The sequence below is a fragment of the Oryza brachyantha genome, chromosome 4 (assembly GCF_000231095.2).
Source record: "Oryza brachyantha chromosome 4, ObraRS2, whole genome shotgun sequence".
NCBI classification, from domain to species: domain Eukaryota; kingdom Viridiplantae; phylum Streptophyta; class Magnoliopsida; order Poales; family Poaceae; genus Oryza; species Oryza brachyantha.
Genome location: NC_023166.2, coordinates 11,517,344 through 11,540,163, shown reverse-complemented (window position 1 = coordinate 11,540,163; position 22,820 = coordinate 11,517,344). Strand labels below are relative to the sequence as shown.

Here is a 22,820-nt window from a genome sequence, read left to right as displayed (position 1 = left end):
AGAAATGAATAAATTCATTAAAAATAGATAAGTAGGTGATAATTGTATAGAGATTTGATAAAATGGAGGATAGTTTAGTCTTTTAACTTTTATACTGGGACGTGTGTGATGAGTAAAGAATAAAATTATTTTAGAATGGGTGAAGCAGATTCTATCTAGACTCTCGTAGAAGGCGGTTGTCTCCAATGCGCTGCCCCAATTTAATGCACTGCAAATAGCTCTAATTTTTTTTTCTAAAAAAAATCAATATTGACACAATATGCATACTAACTCCAATTTTAAATATATGATGTTGTAGAATGTGTGTGTTAAAACCTCGAAATCTTAATTGATTAGTTGATGTAAAAGTGATAGAAATCAACATGTGAAGATGGTATTGTGGAATGAAGTGTCGAATGGCCGCTACACTTCAACCACATCAACCTCCGACAAGTCGACGACGCCGGAGACACCGTCGGGGCAGAGGATCGACAGCACGCTGACCCTCTTGTGCTGTGGAATCTCACTTATCTTGAGCCGGTCTTCCTCGGTCAATTGCCAATCAAAGATTTCAGTGTTCTCCTTAAGCCTCTCCGGTTTCGTACTCGTGGTCACCATGCTTGCTCCTTGCTCGTAGACCCACCTAAGTGAGATCTGGAGGAAAATTGGGGTCGGGCGCTCAATTACACAGACAAAATAATCGGGTTATTAACACAAGAATGCGATAGGCTGAAAATAGTGAGTTCATAACTGTCGTGGAAGTCCTGCATTACAGAAGGATATTAAGCACTGTAAAGTAGTAAAAAGATTATAAGTGAAGCTGGTCTTGGTCCAAAATCTAATCAAGTGCCAAACCATGGTTTCATGCCACTTTGATCACACAAGGGCACTGATACAAAAAAATGAGCATAGTAGGGTATGCGAAACTTTAAAACCTAATGAAAACGTAATACAGTGATATGATAGAGACGTGAGAGACTCCAATCAACAATACAAACTAGAAAGCATTAAACTGCTAAATGTGGACAGTGGGCTGTTAGATAATATATCTGGATTAGTTAAAAGTAGATTTGGCATGAACTTAGTTTGTTGGCAAATTTTGAGAAGTTTGGTTCACATGTGCGCCTTGCTTCATTTCCTTGTCAAACTTTTTTCTTTTACCAAAAATCATGATTGGTGCGAAAATTTGGCACAAATGAGTGACTGGTGAGGTAAATCCTGGTACAGCCAACAGATCTCCTGCATTTGAATTGAGAGAGCAAAAGTAATACCTGAGCCACTGACTTCTCCTTGGCCTCGGCAATCTCTTTCAGAACATCAGAGTGCATAACTGGATTGATTGTGGATGTCCTATGTTGGCCTCCAAGGGGCTGATAAGCAGTCACATGAATGCCTTTCTCTTTGCAGAACTCCATCAGTTTCTTCTGCTGCCAAACTGGATTTAACTCAACCTGGATTGTTTTCTCAAGCATCAAACACCAGTACACCATGGATGCAACATACATGTGTATGGAACACTTAAATAGTATTTTGGGTGCAATCTTTTACAAATGAAGTTTCACTAGATCAGCTTAAACTTGTTTGTTCTATAAATCAAATGATACTATACTCTTTTAAAAAATCAAACAGTAACAGAAAACGAAAGATTGTTATCACCATGATTGTACAGTTGATTAATAGAAACCTGATTCACTGCTGGGGGGATCTTTGCAATGGTGAGCAGTTCTTGCAATTTCTTTGTTGTGAAATTGCTAACACCAATCATTTTTGAAAGGCCAAGCCGATGGCATTCCTCCATTGCTTGCCATACACCTCTCAAATTCATCGGCACAATATCTTCCCTTCTCATTGGGTAGTGGGGCTTAGTGGGCTTTACGCTCATTGGCCAGTGGACCAAATACAAATCAACATATTCCATTTGAAGGTTCCTAAATATTACAAGACATGAATCTTGCTTAGCATCAAATTGACTAGTCTACTTTTTACATTTTACTTCCTAATAAGGTACAACTATTTAGGATGAATTAACATTGTTTTTCATCATTGAACTCTCAAGTATCAAGGTTTTATCTAGAGTAGTTCTCAAAGCGTAAGAATACACTGCAGTATGTTTGGTGGATAAAACGGTGACCCTAGCATGCTAGATAACAGAAGAAAATTAAAGTAACAACCTTCAATTACAATACAGTACAAATGTTACATATGTTGTGTTATTCCAAAAGAAGGCAATGGTGGATTGGTGGTGGTAGTGAATCTACCACCACAGCAACTCTATTTATATTGTTTTTACCAACTATTCCTTCATGTGCTTTAATACTACCAAATAGTCCTACATATTGGTTCAATCTTATTTTATCTCACAATGACATTTATAGGGATGAACTGTTCTAAAAACCTTGCAATTAACGGTTCTGAACAATGCTAGGATGTGTATAATGCATATTTATCTACAACAAAGCACGGGAACTTAGCTAGTACTGTATAAAAAAATTGAACAAAACGTTGGTCTGCAATTTTAGTGCAGGACTTCAATTACTGAAGAATGGTTATCAACCTAATAATTAACTACTAGATTCGTTTCTTTCGCACATTTCTTACACGTTTTAGTTCTGGGATTCACGGAACAACTTCACAATGTATATGGATATAACCGTAACGATTTAAATTCTGTTATGTGCTCGTGTTCGATGTTCATTTTAGTACCTTCTTGATCAAAAGGATCGTTCTAAATTGCATATCAGTTGGCAACACGAGAAGTGATAATTGGTCCAGTTAAAAAAGACGTAAATATTTTACCATTCTATCGACAAGGTTAAAAAAAAATCAAGAGAAGTAAAACTGAAGAAAGAGCCCGTCTTACTGCAAGCTCTCTCTGAGGGAGGGGAGCACGAGGTCCGGGTGGCTGTGTGTGCACCACACCTTGGTGGTCACGAACACCTCCTCGCGGGACGCGATGACCCCGCGCCGAGCCGCCCCGGCGACGGCCTCGCCGACGACCCGCTCGGAGCCGTAGACCGATGCGGCGTCGATGTGGCGGTAGCCGAGCTCCAGTGCGGTCATGAGGGTGCCCCTGAAGCCGTCCTCCCCAACGGACCGGACGGACGACGTGCCGAGCCCCACCGCCGGCACCGCCCGCCCGCCGGGCAGCCCCGCCGGGAACCCCGGGGTCGTGGAGCGCCGGCCGCTGCTCCCCGGCGGCGATGCCATCGGCTTCGTTACTGTGTGCGTTTCACGGTCAGTGGTGATGGCTATCCTGCGTGCGGCTGCTGACTTACCTCGTCTCGTTTTTTTTCCTAATAATAAAGCGATGAGTCGGGCCATGAACATGAACCGCCGCCGCCGTGGCCCAATAATCCAATCGGAGAAGAACTCGCGGCCTTGGGCAGCATCAGGCGAAGCAGCTGGGCTAAACAATTTTTTCATTCCTGGGCCGGTGGCTTCGGCGATGGTTGGAATAAGTCTACTTGAGGTCTCTTAAACTTATTGTCCAGTCTATTTTTCGTCCTTGGACCGCAAAACCAGATGCAACCGGTCCCTGAACTATCAAAACCGGCGCAAAAGAGGTTCCTTGGCGGTTTTGAAGGTGGTTTTGGCTAACTTGGCGTCTACATGGCTAGTTTGACTAGCTTTCCGTCCCACGTGGCATTGACATGACGCTTACGTGGCAATTATATATCAGAAAAACAATAGCCTAGCCACGTAAGCGCCATGTCAATGCCACGTGAAACGGAGTCCTAGTTAAACTAGCCATGTAGGCGCCAAGTCAGCCAAAACCGCCAAGGAACCTCTTTTGCGCCGGTTTTGATAGTTCAGGGACCGGTTGTATCTGGTTTTGTGGCCTAAGGACGAAAAACAAACTGGACAATAAGTTGAGGGATCTCAAGTGGACTTATTCCGCGATGGTTCTGTCGCGCGAGCGTGTGAGAGAGAGACCCAGGCCCAGCCGAGTCCGAGATGCCGAAAGCCGTGGCGCCCGGCGAGACGTACGAGCGGGATGGCGCGTGGCCATGGAGGAACGCAGCATTCGGCCCCCCAAGAAGCGTGGCGTCCCGCGCACCACGTCGCGCCCATGCCGCGCGCGCCCGGCCTCTTCCTATACAAAAACCGGGGGCACCGCGCGCTCTGCCGCGTCCCGTCCCGTCCGCGCTACTGCTGCCATCCAGATCCATTCCCCATCGCGTGCTCGTCCCGATCTGCTCGACCGTGTTCGCCGGAGCCGGAGTAGCGAGAGATCGATCGAGGAAGGCCGGGAGAGCGAGCGGACATGGCGCTGTCGACGGCGCAGACCGGGGAGTCGGTGCACTCGTCGACGTTCGCGTCGCGGTACGTGCGCGCGGCGCTGCCGAGGTTCAGGATGCCGGAGCAGTCGATCCCCAAGGACGCGGCGTACCAGATCATCAACGACGAGCTCATGCTGGACGGCAACCCGCGGCTGAACCTGGCGTCTTTCGTCACCACGTGGATGGAGCCCGAGTGCGACAAGCTCATGATGGCCGCCATCAACAAGAACTACGTCGACATGGACGAGTACCCCGTCACCACCGAGCTCCAGGTAAAACAACAACAACAACAAGAACGAACACCTCTGCACAAACTGCATTTGCACCACGCATTGTCGTCTGACGCGTGCGAGCGATCATGCCCGCCGTTCGAGGAAACAGAACCGGTGCGTGAACATGATCGCGCACCTCTTCAACGCGCCGATCGGCGACGACGAGACGGCGGTCGGGGTGGGCACCGTCGGCTCGTCGGAGGCCATCATGCTGGCCGGGCTGGCCTTCAAGAGGAAGTGGCAGAACAGGAGGAAAGCCGAGGGCAAGCCCTACGACAACCCCAACATCGTCACCGGTGCAAACGTTCAGGCACGTAGTACAGCAGTCCGTCCATCGCTCGCCATGATTATTATTACGCTTTGGGGAGTTTTGAGACACAGCGTCTTTTTTTGCGTGCGTTTTGTTGTGGCAGGTGTGCTGGGAGAAGTTCGCGCGCTACTTCGAGGTGGAGCTGAAGGAGGTGAAGCTGAGCGAAGGGTACTACGTGATGAACCCGGAGAAGGCCGTGGAGATGGTCGACGAGAACACCATCTGCGTCGCCGCCATCCTCGGCTCCACCCTCACCGGCGAGTTCGAGGACGTCAAGATGCTCAACGACCTCCTCGCCGCCAAGAACGCCGAGACAGGGTGATCAACATTTATGCAGGACATGACAGAACTCCAGAGTCACATCGATTTGAGAATGCATCACGCATGCTTGTTTGTACGGGTGACAGGTGGGACACGCCGATCCACGTTGACGCGGCGAGCGGCGGGTTCATCGCGCCGTTCATCTACCCGGAGCTGGAGTGGGACTTCCGGCTGCCGCTGGTGAAGAGCATCAACGTCAGCGGCCACAAGTACGGCCTCGTCTACGCCGGCGTCGGTTGGGTGATCTGGCGGACAAAGGAGGACCTGCCGGAGGAGCTCATCTTCCACATCAACTACCTCGGCGCCGACCAGCCCACCTTCACGCTCAACTTCTCCAAAGGTGCGCCCTCCATTCTTGATTCTTCTATGTGTGCTCGATAATTAAGGGGATCTTGACCGATCTCGCCGGAAAATTGCACGTGCAGCGAGTTGATTTTTGTGCTCTGTTTTTGGTAGGGTCGAACCAGATAATTGCGCAGTATTACCAGCTCATTCGTCTCGGTTTCGAGGTAACTACTCCTACAAGTTTGCAGCTGATACGACACAAGTAAAAAAAAACATGTGTGCTGTTTGCATCAGCAAAAAACCTGGAAGTCCTTTCCTAAAAGTTTTAGAGAGGAAACAAAGAAATTTTTACATCCACTAACTTCTTGAAAAAATTCCTATGCATTACTGTGTTCATCGTTGCAGGGATATAAGGACATCATGCAGAACTGCCGGGACAACGCGACGGTGCTCCGGGAGGGGATCGAGAAGACGGGCTACTTCGACGTGGTGTCCAAGGACTCCGGCGTGCCGCTGGTGGCGTTCTCCCTCAAGGACTCGTCGCGGTACACGGTGTTCGAGGTGGCCGAGAGCCTCCGCCGCTTCGGCTGGATCGTGCCGGCCTACACCATGCCCGCCGACGCCGAGCACGTCGCCGTGATGCGCGTCGTCATCCGGGAGGACTTCAGCCGCAGCCTCGCCGAGCGCCTCATCGCCGACCTCACGAAGGTGATGGCCGACATGGACGCGCACGCCGGCAAGAAGGCCGCCGCCGAGCCGGCCAAGAAGACCGTGCGGGAGATCGAGAAGGAGGTGACCACCTACTGGCGGAGGCTCGTCGCCAGGAAGAAGAGCAGCCTTGTCTGCTGATCGATGCCGCACCTACCACTACGAGTTCGTGCAGAAACAATAATTCATTGAGTGATCTTCTTTCCTGCTTACAATTACTTCATTTTTTTCTCTGCTAAAATTTTGAGCTCAGTTCCCCTTTGGTGATTGGGTAGATTTGTGTACGTCCGATTGTGGCAACGATCTGCTAGATGTTGCAGTCATGCAGACAATTAACCGAAAGGAAACGAGATTTTGCTACATATATTACATGGGTAGTTTTGTGGGAGGGGCTTTCGCAAATTATCACTGTGTTTTTCTATAGTGTAAAGATGACACTGGAACATTCTATTATTATTTTTAAATTTTATTGTTGAAATTTACAATAATGATTTAAACCAATGAAGATTTACAATTTCCTTTTTTTTGGAAAAAACATATGTACATATGTACATAATAACATCATCAAATTGGACTGAGTATAGTAGAGATAGAGGTAGTTGCTATGAAATATGTGTAGGCATATGTACATGTATTAATACGTCCAGATGGCCCATGGCTTGTAATTGGCTTGTCATGGGCGTGTCTGTGGACTGGCCGGTTCATCCTGGCCCATAATATTTACAAGGGGGTCTCGTTCATCCAACTGGGCTGTATGTGAGCTACATGCCCAGGGGCGAATATGTCAAATCATGGCTCCTAGGGTTTCATCCCCCCATCACGCATCTCCTCTATATATAAGGTGGCTGACATAGAAGTTCCACGAGCCGCCGTCCGCCGCCTCTTCCAGGGCTTTTCGATTTGATTTGCAGATCTATGGTGATATCATTTCGTTTCGTTTATGATTTCGGGTGTTCTCTCTGTCTCTCGTTTATTCACCTCACCTCTCGATGCTTTTGAGTTGGAGCTGTGCATTAGGCGATGATGATTTGCTCTTTTATACCATCAAACTCTGAATCAATCATACGCTGTGTTGATTGCACAAAGTCTTCGTGAGTCTAATGCCATCTTTGCAAAGAAGCGTTTTTCAGATTGGATCTACTGTCTTCGTTTTTTTTACTATGCTGATTGAATCTCGTCTTCGTTTTTTCCTATACGTTTTTTTGGCTAGGCAATAAATTAGAGTCTCTGGTGCGCTCATCTCAATAGCGTTGTCAGCGCTGTACGTTGCCGAGAGGAATCGGACAAAGATTCTGGCACTCGCCATCTCATATATGGCTGGTTGCATTCAACTTGTCCATACAGTTTTTTTCTTTCAATTAAACTGGTTATTCGCCTGCTGTTTATTCGTTGCTATTTACGCGCAGGCCGTCGCCTCGATTTAGAACCAACGAGACCAAATGCACGATGAGATCTACTATGGCAGTAGAAGGACTGGATTGCGCCATAATGCTGGGATGTGGGCCGTACTACTGGATTGGGCCATAATGCATTGCTGACCCTATTTAATGGGCCGTACTAAACAATATAGCAACTGGTTGGGCCATCATAAATTAATCCTTGAAATATTACGTCTCCCGTGCATCATGGCCAGTTTCAAACTTTCTGATCGAAAGCATCGTACCCTGGCGGTACAACGGTTTTGGCCAAACTTTGGCAAACTAAAATTTTGATTAAATTTGCTGTTTCAATCAGAATCCATTTGAAAGATTAGTAACGTCTTAAACCCCCCAAAATTTTCAGTTCTCTATATGTTTTTATTGAAAACGTAAACTGCTGTCCTGGCGGAACCTGGATTGAAGAGACCAATATTCATGGTATATAGCAACAGCAGCATCAAAGTGGACTTATTGGAACATGGGCATCTTAAAAAAGAAAATATTTGATAAGTATCGTGAGATCTCTATATTCAACTTTATTTCTTTCTATAGGAATCCCTTATCTATATTTACAATCTACAGTATCAACTCCCCCACCTGTTGACAAAAAGAATCCAATATTTTCCTACTTGGGCCGAAACCTTAGCAATCGGCCTATCTCTAGAAAAATTTGCAGCAAACTCATTTACTTTTGCCGAAATTTCTCCGTCCATGTGTAATCACCCGAAAATTTCGCGCAAATCGCAATACCTTCTATATGGTTACGCTGTTCGGGACGCCGCGGCACGTGATTCCCGGCCCGGACGACGGCGCCATGAGCTCGTACGGCAGCACGCCGGCGCCGCACCGGTTGCGCCGGGAGGGGTCGGCGTTGCGCCGCTCGATCTCCTCCTCGGCGCGGCGCACGTCGGCGGCGAACTCGCGCGCGGCCGCCAGCGCCGCCGGGTCCGCCGTCCACTCCTCGTCGGGGCGCTCCCCGAGGTACTCCTCGTCGGCGGAGTGCGTGGACAGCGTGTCGATGACGGTCATGAACGTCGTCGTCTGCGTGAGGCTGGGCAGCGCCGAGAGGAAGAAGCGGTGCGGGTCGGCGACGAGGTGCGCGTACTCCGGGTCGCCCTCGGCCGGCACCAGGCGGCGCATGAGCGGCGGCCGGTTCGGGATGTAACCCCCCAGCGGGTACTGCCCGAAGTTGAGCGCCGCGTGCTGCGCCGAGCAGAGCCACACCAGGGTGGTGAGCAGGGAGGCCAGGTCGCCGGGCGTCGAGAGGCGCGGCCACCACGGCGCGCCGCGCTTGTCCGCGTGCCCGCTCTGCACGGCCTCCGCGTACCACGACTGCAGCTCGTAGTCCGCCTGCACGGCCTCGTCGCTCGGGTAGTAGGCCGCCACGTACGCCTCGCACCACCGCGAGATCGCCGACCAGAGGAGCAGACCGTCGGCGGCGTACGGGTAGTCCTCGATGAGCAGCCGGAGCCCGTGCGGCTGGCTCGGGTCCTCCACGGCCATGCCTCTGCACGACACAACCAAACAGCAACAAAATTTAGCTGCCGTTCCATTCGCATTGCAATGTAACATCGTGATGACTGCAACGTGCAAGCGCTCGATCGATTTGACGAGGTGTACCTTCGGATGAGGTCGGCGGGGAGGCCCTCCTGGTCGAGCCGCCAGATCTCCCGGTAGGCGAAGGCGCTCATCTCCATGCAGACGCGGCCGGGGGTGAAGCCGGACTCGATGACGCCGTCGCCGTTGATGAGTATCTGCCGCGCCAGCGCGTTGATCTTGAGCGTGTACCGCATGTGCGGCTTGAGCAGCTTGAAGATTGGGTGCATCGCGCTCATCTGCCGGTGCGCCGCGATGATGAACGGCTCCATGCACGCGTGCGTCCTCAGCCTGCCAAAGACGAAAGGGCTCAGTCCATCTGCTCCCGTTGATGGCAGCACGCGAGTTGCAAGATGGTGAATTCTGTGTCCAAAGATGTTACCAGTGGTTGATGAGCTGGTGGACGCCGGCGTCGTTGGAGCAGACGTGGGCCTTGGCGAGCTGCCACAGCCAGTTGCTGGTGGCGTCGGCGGGCGGCGTGAACACCCGCTTGGCGCGCTTGCAGCCGTCGGTCATCGGCGGCAGGCACAGCTCGATCGCGATCGGCTTCAGCGTGCCGGCGGCTGTCAGGAAGAAAATGGCGCGCGTCCCGTACGCCTTCCGGCCGTCCTGGGCGTTGATCCTGTCCAGGAACGGAAGGAAGATGTCGTGGTAGTCCAGCATGTACAGCTTGTTCCCATCCAGCGCCTCCTGCACCGACATGCCGTCGAGGTGCCCGATGATGTGCTCCTCGGTGATCGCCGACTCCAGCGAGCCGTACACGGCCGGGTCCAGACTGCTCACCGGCGGGAAAAACTGTACAAATTGTCGCGATGTTTCAGCTCCACTGTGCAGCACATGTACAGCAACAGCTAGCTCGTGCGAGCTCTGCTTTGGAAGCTGCAGAGTTTGCCGTGTTGGTCGTGTTGGTCGTGAGCGCGACGACTTACCTGGAGACGCTCGATGTTGACGGGGTTGATGCCGGCAAGAGCCTGCCTCGCAAACTCGTCGTCACGCAGCCACGCGAACTTGTCCTCTGGAACACGCCAAGAAAGCAAACAAAAATTCAACGACAGTGTCAGTACAAACAATGCTGTGCAAATCCGTATCCGTATCGTATCGTATCGTATCGCCATGGGGGGGCATTGACGAGCTCCGTCCATGGACGAAAAGGTGGCGGAGGTGGGGCTGTGGGGGCGGTGCTCACTCTTGATGATGTCAGGGGTGTCGTATCGGAGGAGGCCCTCGCTGTTCTCCTGGATCTTGTGGACGAAGGGGATCTTCTGGAAGAGCTGGTCGTGGAGCGCCTGCTTGAGGCGGAGCCCCTCCTTGAAGAGGTTGTCGACGTCGTGGAAGCCGGCGAAGTCGCGGATGTCCGGCGAGACGGAGGAGACGAGCAGCGGCATGAAGTTGTGGAGCAGCGCCTTGAGCGCGCCCTCCGACAGCATCTCGTTCTTGCCCTCCTCGAACTCCTCGTCCCGCGACACGTAGATGGGCTCCGGGTACTCCACCCTGCTCTCCGAGCTCGCGTCTGCGCACAAAAATCAAATGGCGTCAACGTCAGCGGCGGGGAGGACACGATCGAGTGGTTCAGATACGAAAGCGACGTGTCGGGGGAGGACGGCTCCGTCCCCCCTCTCCGCCATGTCGGGGAGGCCACCGTTGCTGTCGCGGAATTTATGGCATGGATGGCGCCGCCGTGGTGGTAGGGAGAGAGTTGTGTTGACTTGCCTGTGGCGGTGCTGGGACGGCCGGTCCGCATCCGCCGCGGGTACGGCAACTGCTCGCCGCCGAGGACGGGGCGGGCGGAGGTGACGCCCTTGTCCGGGTTACCCAGGTCGTTGTACACGTCGTAGTCGTACACCCGGTCGGTGATCCTCCGCTCGCCGGTGCCGTCGCCGCGGAGGTCGGCGAGCTCCCGGAGCCGGAGCTCCCTCAGCCCCGGCGGCGTCTCCGACGGCAGGTACGGCCTGTTGCTGAAGAACACCCGCGGGTCGCGGCTGACGCGTTTGGGCTGCACCCACGAGTTGCAGGTGAAGTGCGCCGTACCGGACGGGAACCCCTCCACGACGATGCTCTCGATGAAGAACTCCCGCTGGTGGCGGTTGAGCACTGTGACCGCGCCGGGCTCGCCGAAGCCGGCGTCGACGGCGAACTCCGCCGTGTACACCACCCGCTCCGCCTTGACGTCCTTCTTGTCGAACCACCCCACCAGCGCCGACGGCTTGCTCTTCTTCGGCGTCCCCTTCCCTGCAAGCACCATAGATTCACTCGGGTCAATGCGTGTATCACATGATCCATTTCGATAACCTGATTAATTTCGATTGCCTCGTACTACCGCCACATGCATGTGTGAGCGGAGGAGGAGCAGAGAAAAATAATGGGAGGTTGCAGAAAAGAAATGGATCAAATTAATTCATCAGACAGGTGAGGTGAGTAGGGCGCTGCAGCTGATGGCCCATTTGGACAGGATGACTCGAGGACAAACGCCACAGGTCAAGATGCAACAGCTGGAATATTCGCCGCTGCAGCTTCTTCCCTGGAGCTGATGATGATGCAGCGAGCGAATGGAAAGCGAAGGGGGGAGGAGAAGAAAGTCGAGGGGAAGAGGAGAAGAGGAAGCAAATTTCGCGAGAACCATTCAAAGATGCAACGCGAAGGGGCATGGAATTCTCAAAATTGAAAAAAACTAATGGAGAAAAGGTAACAGTAATATGGAAGAAGCTTCGCGCCACCCGCGCCACGGCGGCGGCGGCGGCGACGGACGGGGAGGTGGAGGTGGTGGGAGGAGAGCTTACTTGGGTCGGTCTCCGTGCTGATGAGCTGGAGCAGGACGCTGCGGCCGACCCTGTCGGCGAAGGCGTCGAGCTGCTCAACGACACGGTCCTTGGTGTCCTCCTTCCTCCGCCGCCGCACGGTCACCACGGCCCTGGCCGCCACGCTCTGCGGATGCGCCTCGGGCCGCCCCGCCCGCTGCTGCTCCACCGGCGCCGGCGCCACCACCGTCCGCTCCACCAGCGCGCCCGTCGAGCTCGCCGTCCGCCCCCTCCCCCCTTTCCCCCTCCCTTCCTTCCCGGCACCCTGCAGGCTCGCGAAACAGAGCCCGCTTCCCCTCCTCGCCGCCGCCGGCAGCCCCGCCGATCCACCCGGGGGGCACGACAGCCTATGCATCAACTCCAACGACGCCATAGAATCCGTAACCCACGCCGGACCCAGCCTCTCTGCTACCTTTATGCGAGTGGGGGAGCTCGCAATATATAGTGGTGCGCTTCAGGGGGGCGGGGGGGCGGGGGGGGGGGGGGGGGGGGGGGGGGGGGGGGAAGAGAAGACGACTCTGCCCCCGATCCGAGCGAGCGAACAACACCAAGGGGATACTGATACAGTGATACTACACACGTGTTCCACGCAGAGACCGTTCCTCCTTCCTCCTCCCCCCGCGGCGGCGAGCGAGTGCGTGCTCTCGCTCGCTCGGTTGATCTGACTGGCGGACCCGGACCCCGCGGCTTCGACGCAGGTGAGGCGCGCGGGGGGGAGCAGCGTCGAGCCGAGCGGGGTAGTGCGGTGCGGTGCGGTGTTATGTGTGGGTGGTGATTGGGTGAATGGGACAGCGATGTGTGCGCGCCGCGGGGTACGCCTCAATAAAAACCGGAGGAAGGGGGAGGGCGCGCTGACGACGGCGACGCAGCCACGGCGCGGGGCCATGGGGGTAGTTAGTGCCAGGGACCCAGGGACACATTTTTTCGTGGGTGTGGTGTTTGGGGGAGGGGCCGGGGAAGCTGACTTAAAAGTCAGAGAGAACCCAGCAGAGCTCGGGTGGGTGCAACCCGCGCCAGGATTTTCCCCTCACACGTGCGTATTCTAAAATCCTAAGCGTGTGGTACAGACGCGCACGTGTGTGTGCGTGCATTATGGTGTGTGTTCATGTGTGTCCCGTATTATACCCTTTCAAAAATAGACGTAAAAGACGGAGGGACGTAGGTGGCTGACAGTGGCCCCATCGTCTATGGGTCCACATGTCAGCCACTCTACTTAAGTCAGAGGATCTCGTTCTGGGGTCTGGACGACGGCCAAGATCAGAAACGATGCCTAATTTGCTGCTGCAGGAAGTATCATATCTGTTTATGACTTTTTATTTTTTTATATTCATCTATTAATTAATGTTTATAGTTTGTACGTGAGTCCTAATGTATTATCATTCATATCCATAAAGAGCACTCACATTACATGTCCAAGAGGTAGTTTCTATCTGTATTTATTGTTATGCCACATAAGCAATTTGGTGATGTGACAGGTTATTTATTGAAGAGGGAGAGGGAAAAAATAAACTAGTGTCTTCACGTAAAACAAGACTGATTGTGACAGAGATAAGTGGGCCATGTGATAATAAGATACAAAAGTTGTATTGTAAAAAATAATTTCTTGGTACGATGTTCATAAAATATAGAAACCATGATAATTTCTAGTATTATGAGTGTCCTAAATTAAAGTTAGATATTACATGGTAAAATGGAGGAAAAGAAATTTTCGATCTGGCTTGACCAAATGGTTGATGAGGATCGGTCATATCGTGCTACCTGAGAGGGAATTGGGTGACCTGGACTCGGTTGTCTAAATGATATTTTTTATAAAAAATTTCTATAGTACAGTTAGTTTAAAAATCATATTAATATATTTTATATTTTTTATAATTATTAATTAATTAATTATGTTCTAACCTCCATCCTCTAGCCGAACGTGGCTATAGTCATACCCAAATTTACACGCATGTATTTCCAAAGCTGATTATATCCAGACTAAGTGAATATATTTAATTCAATGCACAAGAGAAGTGACAATGTGACATATATAAGATCTTACATGTAAAAGTAGATCAAAATTTATATAAAATTGCTTTTTTTACCTAATAAAGCATAACTCCAGATTTTAGTCAAACTTAACAAATTTTATAATATGAATGTAAGCTTAAAAGTTTTAGATACGGATTTTATGGATAAAGTGGGTGAATTGGTTAATATCCTCCACATAGCTAGGAATTTAAATGTGTATTTTTTTTATTCATAGCCTGCATAAATAGTGTAGAGATGAAAATGCGGATGACTAATAGATACTTAGTGCCATCGCTAAGGAAAAGTTTGACTGTTACATCATTTTGACACAACCACAACCGCATTGTGCATTTGTTATACTTGGAAAATGCATATTAAGTTTAGGCCACATTTAGTTTTCAAAAATTTTTACCCAAAAACATCGCATCGAATCTTTGAACACCTAAATAGAGTATTAAATATAGATAAAATGAAAAATTAATTGCACGATTATGTGAGAAATCGTGAGACGAGTCTTTTTAGCCTAATTAGTATGTGATTAGCCATAAGTGCTACAGTAACCCACATACGCTAACGACGGATCTTATGGCATCCGGTCAAACGTCTTATGTGTCACCAAAAATTTTCATTTCACCAACTAAACACCCCTTAGCTTTTTGCCCAAAATTTTCTAAATGCTCAAGGCTTCAAGATAATAGCTCCTTTTCCCTCGTCTATTTTGATTCCCAAATTAAGTAAGCAGAGCATCTTCATCCCAATCAAACACCGAGTGCGTCTTCTCAACCTTTCGGGCATATAGCACTAGATCACCACCCAAAAACAACTGCCATTGGCAATTTCTCCAAGTTAGATACACGGAGCACTCAAGTGGTAAAGCGTATGCATTTTGGCCATAATTTTTATCTATGCAGCACAGATTGTGACAGAGATTACTCGTTTGGTACGTTTCATCGGAGATACGGTTTTCGTACGGGATAGGTAACTTGCCTGTCACCGTTGGACTTGGTTAGGCAACCACGATTGTTCTTAAATAGTTGGCTACATGACATCTTTAATTTCAAACAACATGTGGTCTACGATGCCCTCTATTGGTAATAGAAATAATATAAACCGTTTATATTTAATTCAATGGATCGAATCTATTTATACTATAACAACTAATAGTAATACCAATAGTAGAATATTAACAGTAGAGAGTATTGTAGTCGAGTAAACTTCTAAAGAACTTATGTGTACCGTCTACCTATTTCTTACGAAAAAGAAGACATTTTTGTGCAACTTGTGGTGACAGATCCAATACTAACCATCTTTAGAGCATCCCTAGTACTAATGATCTTTAGAGCATCCCGAGCACTATATCCATCATATTCTCCATCCTGAAAATACAGGATGAATGATAAAAATTGAGCTCGGTAGAATATCTATCACATGCTCTATTTTTTGATGTCATTCATATTAGAAGAGATAAACGTCATATTTGTATGTTCTCACTATATCCTCTAAAGAGATAGGGATGATGTCATATATCAATGATCTGCTGGAGTACAAAGAGATATGAAAGATGAAACTGTTTTAGATGATCTTCCAAATAAATATATGGATAACCAAATTTAGATGAGTGGTTAGGGATGCTCTTATATACCGTGGCCCTATCGGTAGCTAAATCGCATTATGACTTGGCCCTATTTAGAAGGTTGTATAGTAACGGCTTATTTCTAAATTCTACATGTACTAAGTTTCATATAGGAAGAAAGACTATAGATAATTTAGGAGAACTACGTATTCCTAGGTGCAATTTTACCCTTTTAGAAGGTATAGAAAAGTAACACATTTTTCTAGCGTAAAATTAATATATTTAGATACTAAGTACCTATCTGGACATAAAAAAAATTGACCAGAAATTTTGGTAATCAGAGATATTTTTTCGAAAGGGAAAATTTTCGCTATTCTTGAAACAATTGCATTGGATGAAAGTTTTCCAAGCAAGCAACATTTACAGTATTTTTTTTAGCTTCAGAAACGAAGCTTTCCTTGATGGAAAAGCTTGCAACCACACCCGGTTACAATAGCTTTCTGTTCGCAATGGTGGACTCCAAATCAGCAACGAACAGAGGCCAACCGGGAAAATTTGGGAGCCCATCCACCTGAAAATAATACTCGTAACAAGACAACACCTTCCATCTTGATCGAGACTTCACCGGCTCTTAATTAGCCACCATCCATGCGCTACCTGAATTAGTTACACTTCTTTTCTCCTCTCTAAAGCTATGAATAATTTGATCGGTTTTTCTAAAACTAACATCCGTTTAATCTGTATTCACGGAATTTCTGTTCTCCTTTTGCCAAATATGAATGTGTGAGTTAGTGGCCCGCTTGTTTTGGTTGCAACTAATAAGCATTTCAAAGTAAAAATCTACAATTAATTTTACGTAATTTTTGTAATTTCCACTAATCAGCGGTTTTGGATGTCTAGTAGTGAAAGGACAAAAAAATCCACCTTGTTCTCCGTTTCGTCACTCTTATGTTTTCAGCTTACAAGACACATCTAAAATATACTTTTCAAGTAAACTAATTAACTGCCATAATGCTTTCCAAAGAAATCCATAATATTTGATAAAGTATCCTAGAATTTTGTATTTTAGTTAACTGAAGGTACCAAGTTTTATCGATACCTTCCAATATCTTATGGTGGATAGTAAATTTAGTCTTTTTTTAAAAAAAACGCAATACATTAATTTTCAACAAATTTCTTATTTATGGCCAATAATGCTATATACCTTACCAATAAAATTTCCTGAGAAATAGCGTCAACGAATGAGCGAGGGGTACTTCATTACGTGGTAAAGGATCAAGAGCGTTGTTGGATAATAAGAATGGACAGCTTTCCTGCGCAGGATACTTATCAATTTTGTACAATCTGATACCTTTTCGCAACAAAATTTTATAAATGGACTTATTTAGAAATATTATTTAAAAATAGATCTGTTTCTTGGCGTCGACGTATAACAGCTCGACGCACACTAGATCCTAATTAACCCTACCTTAGTGATATTATATCTCAACGTCATTGCTACGTGGCGCTGATAAATATGTTCATTTATAAATTTTCTTTGCGAAACATGCTAAAATGGGAAAAATTCACTAAAGTACTTTCACTCGATTCTTTTATCGGCACGTGCAATAGTTACATTGACGAAACGTCAACATCAGAGAGCAAAGGTGACTGATAAAAGGATAACTTTTGACAAATCGTCAGCATCTGTTTTGGCCGGCCAAGAACAAGGAACGATTAGCAGAGATAGCGCCATATATGGTCATTAATCCAACCACTTAAAAAAGATATGCCACAAAACCGCGCCGGCCAGATTAGTTGTCTGGGCCATAAGCTAATTTATAAGCCACCAGGGGAAGGTAGAGTATTCCTCTATTGGCTCCGTTCTAAAATATGAGTGTGTCTTGGTTGTTTAGTATACTAAAATTTAGTTAAGAGATTCTCTTGATCATTTTAGTGATCAATTCTAAAATTTCAAATTTCTGAATTCCCCTTCCAATCACCTTATTGATTGTGGAATCACTGTAATCATGAAAATAAAATGCATATATTACTCTCTAAGTCCATAAATATAAGCACTCTTAATTTTCTTTTAGAAAATAAATCAAAGATTAAGGTGGAAGGGAGCAATTGTAGGTTTTTTTCTTTTAGAAAATAAATCAAAGATTAAGGTGGAAGGGAGCAATTGTAGGTTTTCTTAAATGATGACGCTCCTCATTAAAGCAAGTTCAATAGTATAGCCAACTACTAACTCCAATTAATCTATAGTCAATCTAATAGTCAATTCATACAATAGCAACCTATAAAACATATATTATCATATCCCACATATCATATACATATTGTATTTTAGAGTTCATACTACAGCTGGCTATACATCTGTAAAGCTCACTGTTCCTCTTTGTTATCTCCATAAAATATATTTATAGTTGGCTTATAGTCTGCTATTGTACCTACTCTTAAAGTGTGTCATTGCAAGTTGAATGCGGAAAAAGAAATTCCATAGTTAACTATGGGTAGAAGGGCAAAACAACAAAATTATCGTAAGAATGTTTATATTCACAGAAAATTTCTAAAAGACAGAAATCTGGTTTTCTTATTTGATATCATTGACTTTTGAATCTATGTTTAACCGTTTGTGTCATCAATTTGTTTTAAATATGTAAAACTACAAATTATGCTTAAAGTTATTTTCATAATAAATTAGATCATAACAAAACAATAAAATAATTATATAAATTTTTAAATAATACGGATAATCAAACATAAAGGTCAGATAGTTGTATTTGTGGACATAGGCACAGTAACATCGATAATTCTCATATCATTGGCGAGTTTTCTCTGCACACAATTTCCAAGTCCATCTTACCGTCCAGGAGGGAGGTGGTGGGGGGTCCCGGATCGAAGAAGCTAGCTACAGCAAATGAAGCTATCAGGTAGATACGCTTTGCATGCATGGTTGAGTCCTCAAGCATTGGAGCCAGCTATTGTGGCTATTAAGCTATACATATATACGTGTGCAGGGGACTTTAGGCCACGCGTATAATAATGCGGCTAGATGGTTTTCATCTGGACTGTACGTATCGTATCTCCCAATGATCTGCACGTATGTGTAGTAGTATCTGATATGATATTCCCAGCAAACATCGATCCATCCATCCAATCCAGGCCCCATGACCATGAGAGATCGTGGAGCAACACTTCCTAACAACGGATGGGGCTCAAGAGAGACAGAAAAGCTAGGTTCCTGGGAGTAGCGAGGGCAATTCGGTCAATTAGAGGATACTATTTTTCTAGCTAAATCATCCTGAGGCGCCGGTCGTTTTCAACCAGGGATTTTGGCTTTTCGTGAGGATGTTGTTTAAGCTCGTAAATGATGTGTCTGGTACAAAATATTTCTATATAAAAATTTCTTACCTTCTTCTCTATGTAGTAATATTTATAAAGAGGAGATAGTTTGGTCATTTTTAGACTTCTATAAACATTCTCGATGGAGGTAGTTGGTGACGGTAAATTTATCCGTACTCTGTTTTTCAAAGAAAAATGATTGTAGATCTCGTATGTCAATCACACACACCAACTCTATTTTACCGGAAGAAAAAGACAGTGGGACCAATTGACTCACATATCAATAACAAATATATATATCGACTAAAAATAATACATGTAAAAATAATATTAATAACATGATAATGATATTTTTAAAATAAAATCCTATTGTAACACACATGTAGTATGCTAGTATAACTATAAATATATATCATAGATATCAAATGATTCTTTAGTCTCAACTAATTCCTCCATCCCAAAAATAAATATTTTTTGAATTTAAATTGTATATGACAATAAAAATATTTCTGAACTAATTACCAAACCAATAAGATGTTTAAACAGAGAATCTAATCAATTTAAAATTCAATAATTAATTAATGGAGTAACTAAATGAAAATCTCTAAACATCTTCTTATATATATTCTATAATAAATAAATTGAAAATAATTATAGTTTGAAAATAATTAATTAATGATTTGTTTGGAAGCTCCTGGGCTGCTACGCTGCTAGTACCACCGGACCATATAGTAATCCAATTATTTTAAGCGCGCGTAAACAAAAACAAAACAAAACCCCATGCATGCGCGCTGCGCTCACGAGTTAAACATGCTAATCATTGCCGAGGAATTAGAGTATAAAGGAGGGAGGGATTAGTAGGGTAGGGAAAGAAAGAGTGCGTGTTGACCCGCGAGCTCGCTTCGTCCCCGCGCAGCCCAACGTCGCGTCGTCGAGTCAGAGGAAAGACTCCTTCTTTCTCGCCGGCTGGCTTGCCGCCAACACGATGTGGCCGGCGGCGGCGGCGAGCTGCTCGATCGGTCGAGGCGACGGCCGGCGGATGGCCGGGCGTGTGTCTGACAGGTGGGGGTGCCCCTCGACGCTCGTGGCAGGATCTAGCCATCAAATCGAGCGCACAGCGCACCCGGCCTGATCTGTCACGCTAGCTAGCTTTTTTTGTCGCGCATGTGCCAAAACCACGATCGCAAAGGCTTGGCGTACGTAATGGCATTGGGTTGTGGTGGTATTACCAATCGATGGCAACCGTAATCCCCCTGCTTTGATCGTTGTTCCCCCAAAATTGTCGTTGGCACAGTGAAACTCTAGGCTTTTCTTCTATTTTCTTTTTTGCAATGGCACGAAAAGGTCGGTGTGCCAGTGTGTCATCGCCTTTTAGGCATGGAGAGGATCATACAAGGACAAAAAGGTAGTGATGTTTATATGTAATCATTGACTATTGTCACTAGTTTTGCGCTGTCCCACAGATTACGCACAAACACCCTACGCATCTGTCAAGTTTCGACTCCAATAAAATTCCAAGTTCAAACTTCCGTCCAGTCTTCAGAAAAAAATAATAAGTGTTCCAAGTTCCAAACCGCGCGCATGCGCAGACAGCGCAGTACGCGTGCGTGCGTGCAACATGAAATCAAACGGTTGACTGGTGCGAAAAAAAAGGAAAAGCGGAAGTTTTACACCGAGGGAAAACACAACACACGCACAAATCAACGGGCGGCAGCGAGCTGAAAGTCCAGGCCACACACGCGTAGCAAACGTATGTACCACGTATCTCTTTGGCTTGTATTGCGAGGAGACCAGCTACGGATTTGTGCCCCGGTCCAAGACCGGACTCCAGGCTGCTGCCTCGTCGCCCGGCCGCCAAGTCGCCAAAGCATGCCACCGCTGCTGGTTTTCGTCGTTGACCTTCATCTTATTTAAAAATTTTATAAAATATGTAAAGCTATATATACGCATAAAAGTATACTTAATAATAAATAAAATATATAAAAATAATTAATAATTATGTAATTTTTTAGAATAAGACGAATGATCAAACATGACTAACATGCATAAAAAAGTCAACGGCGTCAAATATTTAAGGACAAAGGTAGTATATGTGAGTATGTCCAAAGACATCAATTACTTCTTATTCTTTTTTTAAAAAAAATCTTAACTCCACCTAAGCTGCCTCCTTCATTTGTTTCATAATTATTGAGGGACATCAATGTATTTTTTTGTTAATCTTGATATGTAATAAATAATCTAGAAATGTTCATGGTTTCAAACTAGGGGAATAAGAGTACATGTTGCAAAGTTTTCTAAAGAAAATTTTAAAACAGGTTGGATAACATCGGAGAAATTAACAAAGACGAGTTGTGCTAACTTTCTAAGTCAGTCGCTCTTTACATTATGTCTATGTGACACGGTAGCTTGTGATTGGCTGCATTTTATTACATTAGTATTGTTACATTTTTTTTCTTCGTTATATAAGAAGGAGCACACGCCACGCACACTCTCCCATAAATATATCACTTTTAATATACGTCCAAATGGCGGGTGCCAGTACCTAACCTATGATTGTGCTAAAATCCTATTAAAGCATACATGTGTGTCAGCGTGTGTGTAATTGTGGGCATCAATATTAAGCCTCGGTAGATAAAGTCATATGTACACTCGTCACTACATACTTCTCACAAGACCTGAGCCTAATAGCCAGCAACCAGCCATAACTTTCGATTGCCTTGAGACTACTAATCTTCTCTTTTTCTTAAAAAAAAAAAGCAAGCATGTATAATCGGTTTTATTTCCATATAAACTATATGCATATTGTCTTATATTTTTCAATGATGCTTACTGGTCACAGCCAAATTTTGCAACTTAATTTTATAATTGATTTAGGTATTATATTTTCTGGTTTTTATATAAACAATCAAGAATAGGATATAAAAGTTATACTCATAAATTATACATTCTCTATATTTTAATAGATAATACAATAGATTTTATGTTACACGTTTGATCATTCACCTTATTTAAAGGTTTTATATAAATATGTAAAAAAATAAGTTATTTTAAAATGCATTTGATAATACATACAGTAATAATAAAATAAATAGTAATTATATAAGTTTTTGCAATAAACTGAATAATCAAACATATCTAAAAACCAAGTGTGTTTTCTACTGAAATACATGAAATACGTACAGAATGAGTATTTAGTTATTTCATTTATTCTTTCAATCAACATCGATCAGCGTTAGCTCACCGGATCAAGCCAATCTCGCAGACCGGATTGATCGGTCGCCGCGCTCGCCAGTCTACTCACCTCGAGGGAATGACGCGTATATACCACGGTTTGGATCGCCCGGTCAGGTCATTGTTTCATCGAAATCTAGCTGCAACTGGGAGCTTAACGTGTCATCACTCATAATGCTAAAGTATGTGCAACTTGACTGACTGGAACATGCAGAGCGCGATACGATGATCCATGATCTGCATGCAGGCAGCCACATGCACCGAATGGCTGCGAACTGATCGATGATCAAAGAATCTGCTGACGTGGACACCCTCCCATAGTGCAAAAGCACACCCCAAGCGTAGCGTATGGATTGCGACTTAATCATTGGAAGGCCGGCCCCCCACAGGAACCTTCTGTGCTGCTACTAGCGAGGATCGACCACTTGTTGGGGGATAAGATGAGAGCTTTCCCCAACCAATCGCATTACGCACGAACGCCATGTTTAACATCGGCATTATGTTGTTGCGCGTTGACCGTTAAGTATATGCCCATCACATGTCACAGCAGATCGGCACGCGTTGTTAAGTAGTCCTCGGTTAGACTCGCCGTGGCTATTTGGATCTATGGTCTTTTTTTTCTCTTGTCATATCGAATGTTTGGATATTAATTATGAGTATTAAATATAGACTGATAATAAACTAATTGTATAAATAAAGACTATTTCATTAGACA

At 46.0% G+C, this 22,820-nt stretch overlaps 3 protein-coding genes across 3 annotated transcripts; 1 reads left to right on the top strand and 2 right to left on the bottom strand.

Annotated features, from left to right (window-relative positions):
* Positions 1 to 402: 402 nt before the first annotated feature.
* On the bottom strand, positions 403 to 3,233 carry LOC102699772 (deoxymugineic acid synthase 1-D-like). The gene is made up of 4 exons (XM_006652273.3): positions 2,840 to 3,233; positions 1,664 to 1,907; positions 1,251 to 1,430; positions 403 to 633 (listed from the first exon to the last, which is right to left on the bottom strand). Exons 1-4 carry the CDS (start codon positions 3,184 to 3,186, stop codon positions 403 to 405), a joined length of 1,002 nt encoding a protein of 333 aa, XP_006652336.3. The 5' UTR covers positions 3,187 to 3,233.
* An 871-nt stretch (positions 3,234 to 4,104) lies between these two features.
* LOC102699495 (glutamate decarboxylase 4-like) lies at positions 4,105 to 6,382 on the top strand. Its single transcript, XM_006652272.3, has 6 exons — positions 4,105 to 4,531; positions 4,641 to 4,841; positions 4,945 to 5,159; positions 5,249 to 5,502; positions 5,619 to 5,671; positions 5,853 to 6,382. The coding sequence occupies exons 1-6, from the start codon at positions 4,244 to 4,246 to the stop codon at positions 6,294 to 6,296; spliced, it is 1,455 nt and encodes a 484-aa protein (XP_006652335.2). The 5' UTR covers positions 4,105 to 4,243; the 3' UTR covers positions 6,297 to 6,382.
* Positions 6,383 to 7,990: 1,608 nt separating this feature from the next.
* Positions 7,991 to 12,358, bottom strand: LOC102710692 (putative lipoxygenase 5). Its single transcript, XM_040523724.1, has 7 exons — positions 11,947 to 12,358; positions 10,880 to 11,398; positions 10,356 to 10,679; positions 10,099 to 10,184; positions 9,552 to 9,964; positions 9,194 to 9,460; positions 7,991 to 9,080 (listed from the first exon to the last, which is right to left on the bottom strand). Exons 1-7 carry the CDS (start codon positions 12,335 to 12,337, stop codon positions 8,327 to 8,329), a joined length of 2,754 nt encoding a protein of 917 aa, XP_040379658.1. The 5' UTR covers positions 12,338 to 12,358; the 3' UTR covers positions 7,991 to 8,326.
* Positions 12,359 to 22,820: the final 10,462 nt, after the last annotated feature.

What these genes read in the sequence shown, in the direction of transcription:
- LOC102699772 (XM_006652273.3), bottom strand. Translation starts at nt 3,186, where the DNA reads ATGGCATCGCCGCCGGGGAGCAGCGGCCGGCGCTCCACGACCCCGGGG. An exon ending in TCCCTCAGAGAGAGCTTGCA is followed by an intron (nt 1,908 to 2,839) that starts GTAAGACGGGCT and finishes TGTAATATTTAG; the next exon opens with GAACCTTCAAATGGAATATG. An exon ending in AGGAGAAGTCAGTGGCTCAG is followed by an intron (nt 634 to 1,250) that starts GTATTACTTTTG and finishes ATTTTCCTCCAG; the next exon opens with ATCTCACTTAGGTGGGTCTA.
- LOC102699495 (XM_006652272.3), top strand. Translation starts at nt 4,244, where the DNA reads ATGGCGCTGTCGACGGCGCAGACCGGGGAGTCGGTGCACTCGTCGACG. An exon ending in GCCAAGAACGCCGAGACAGG is followed by an intron (nt 5,160 to 5,248) that starts GTGATCAACATT and finishes TACGGGTGACAG; the next exon opens with GTGGGACACGCCGATCCACG. An exon ending in CACGCTCAACTTCTCCAAAG is followed by an intron (nt 5,503 to 5,618) that starts GTGCGCCCTCCA and finishes TGTTTTTGGTAG; the next exon opens with GGTCGAACCAGATAATTGCG.
- LOC102710692 (XM_040523724.1), bottom strand. Translation starts at nt 12,337, where the DNA reads ATGGCGTCGTTGGAGTTGATGCATAGGCTGTCGTGCCCCCCGGGTGGA. An exon ending in CAGCACGGAGACCGACCCAA is followed by an intron (nt 11,399 to 11,946) that starts GTAAGCTCTCCT and finishes TGGTGCTTGCAG; the next exon opens with GGAAGGGGACGCCGAAGAAG. An exon ending in CACCAGCTCATCAACCACTG is followed by an intron (nt 9,461 to 9,551) that starts GTAACATCTTTG and finishes CGTCTTTGGCAG; the next exon opens with GCTGAGGACGCACGCGTGCA.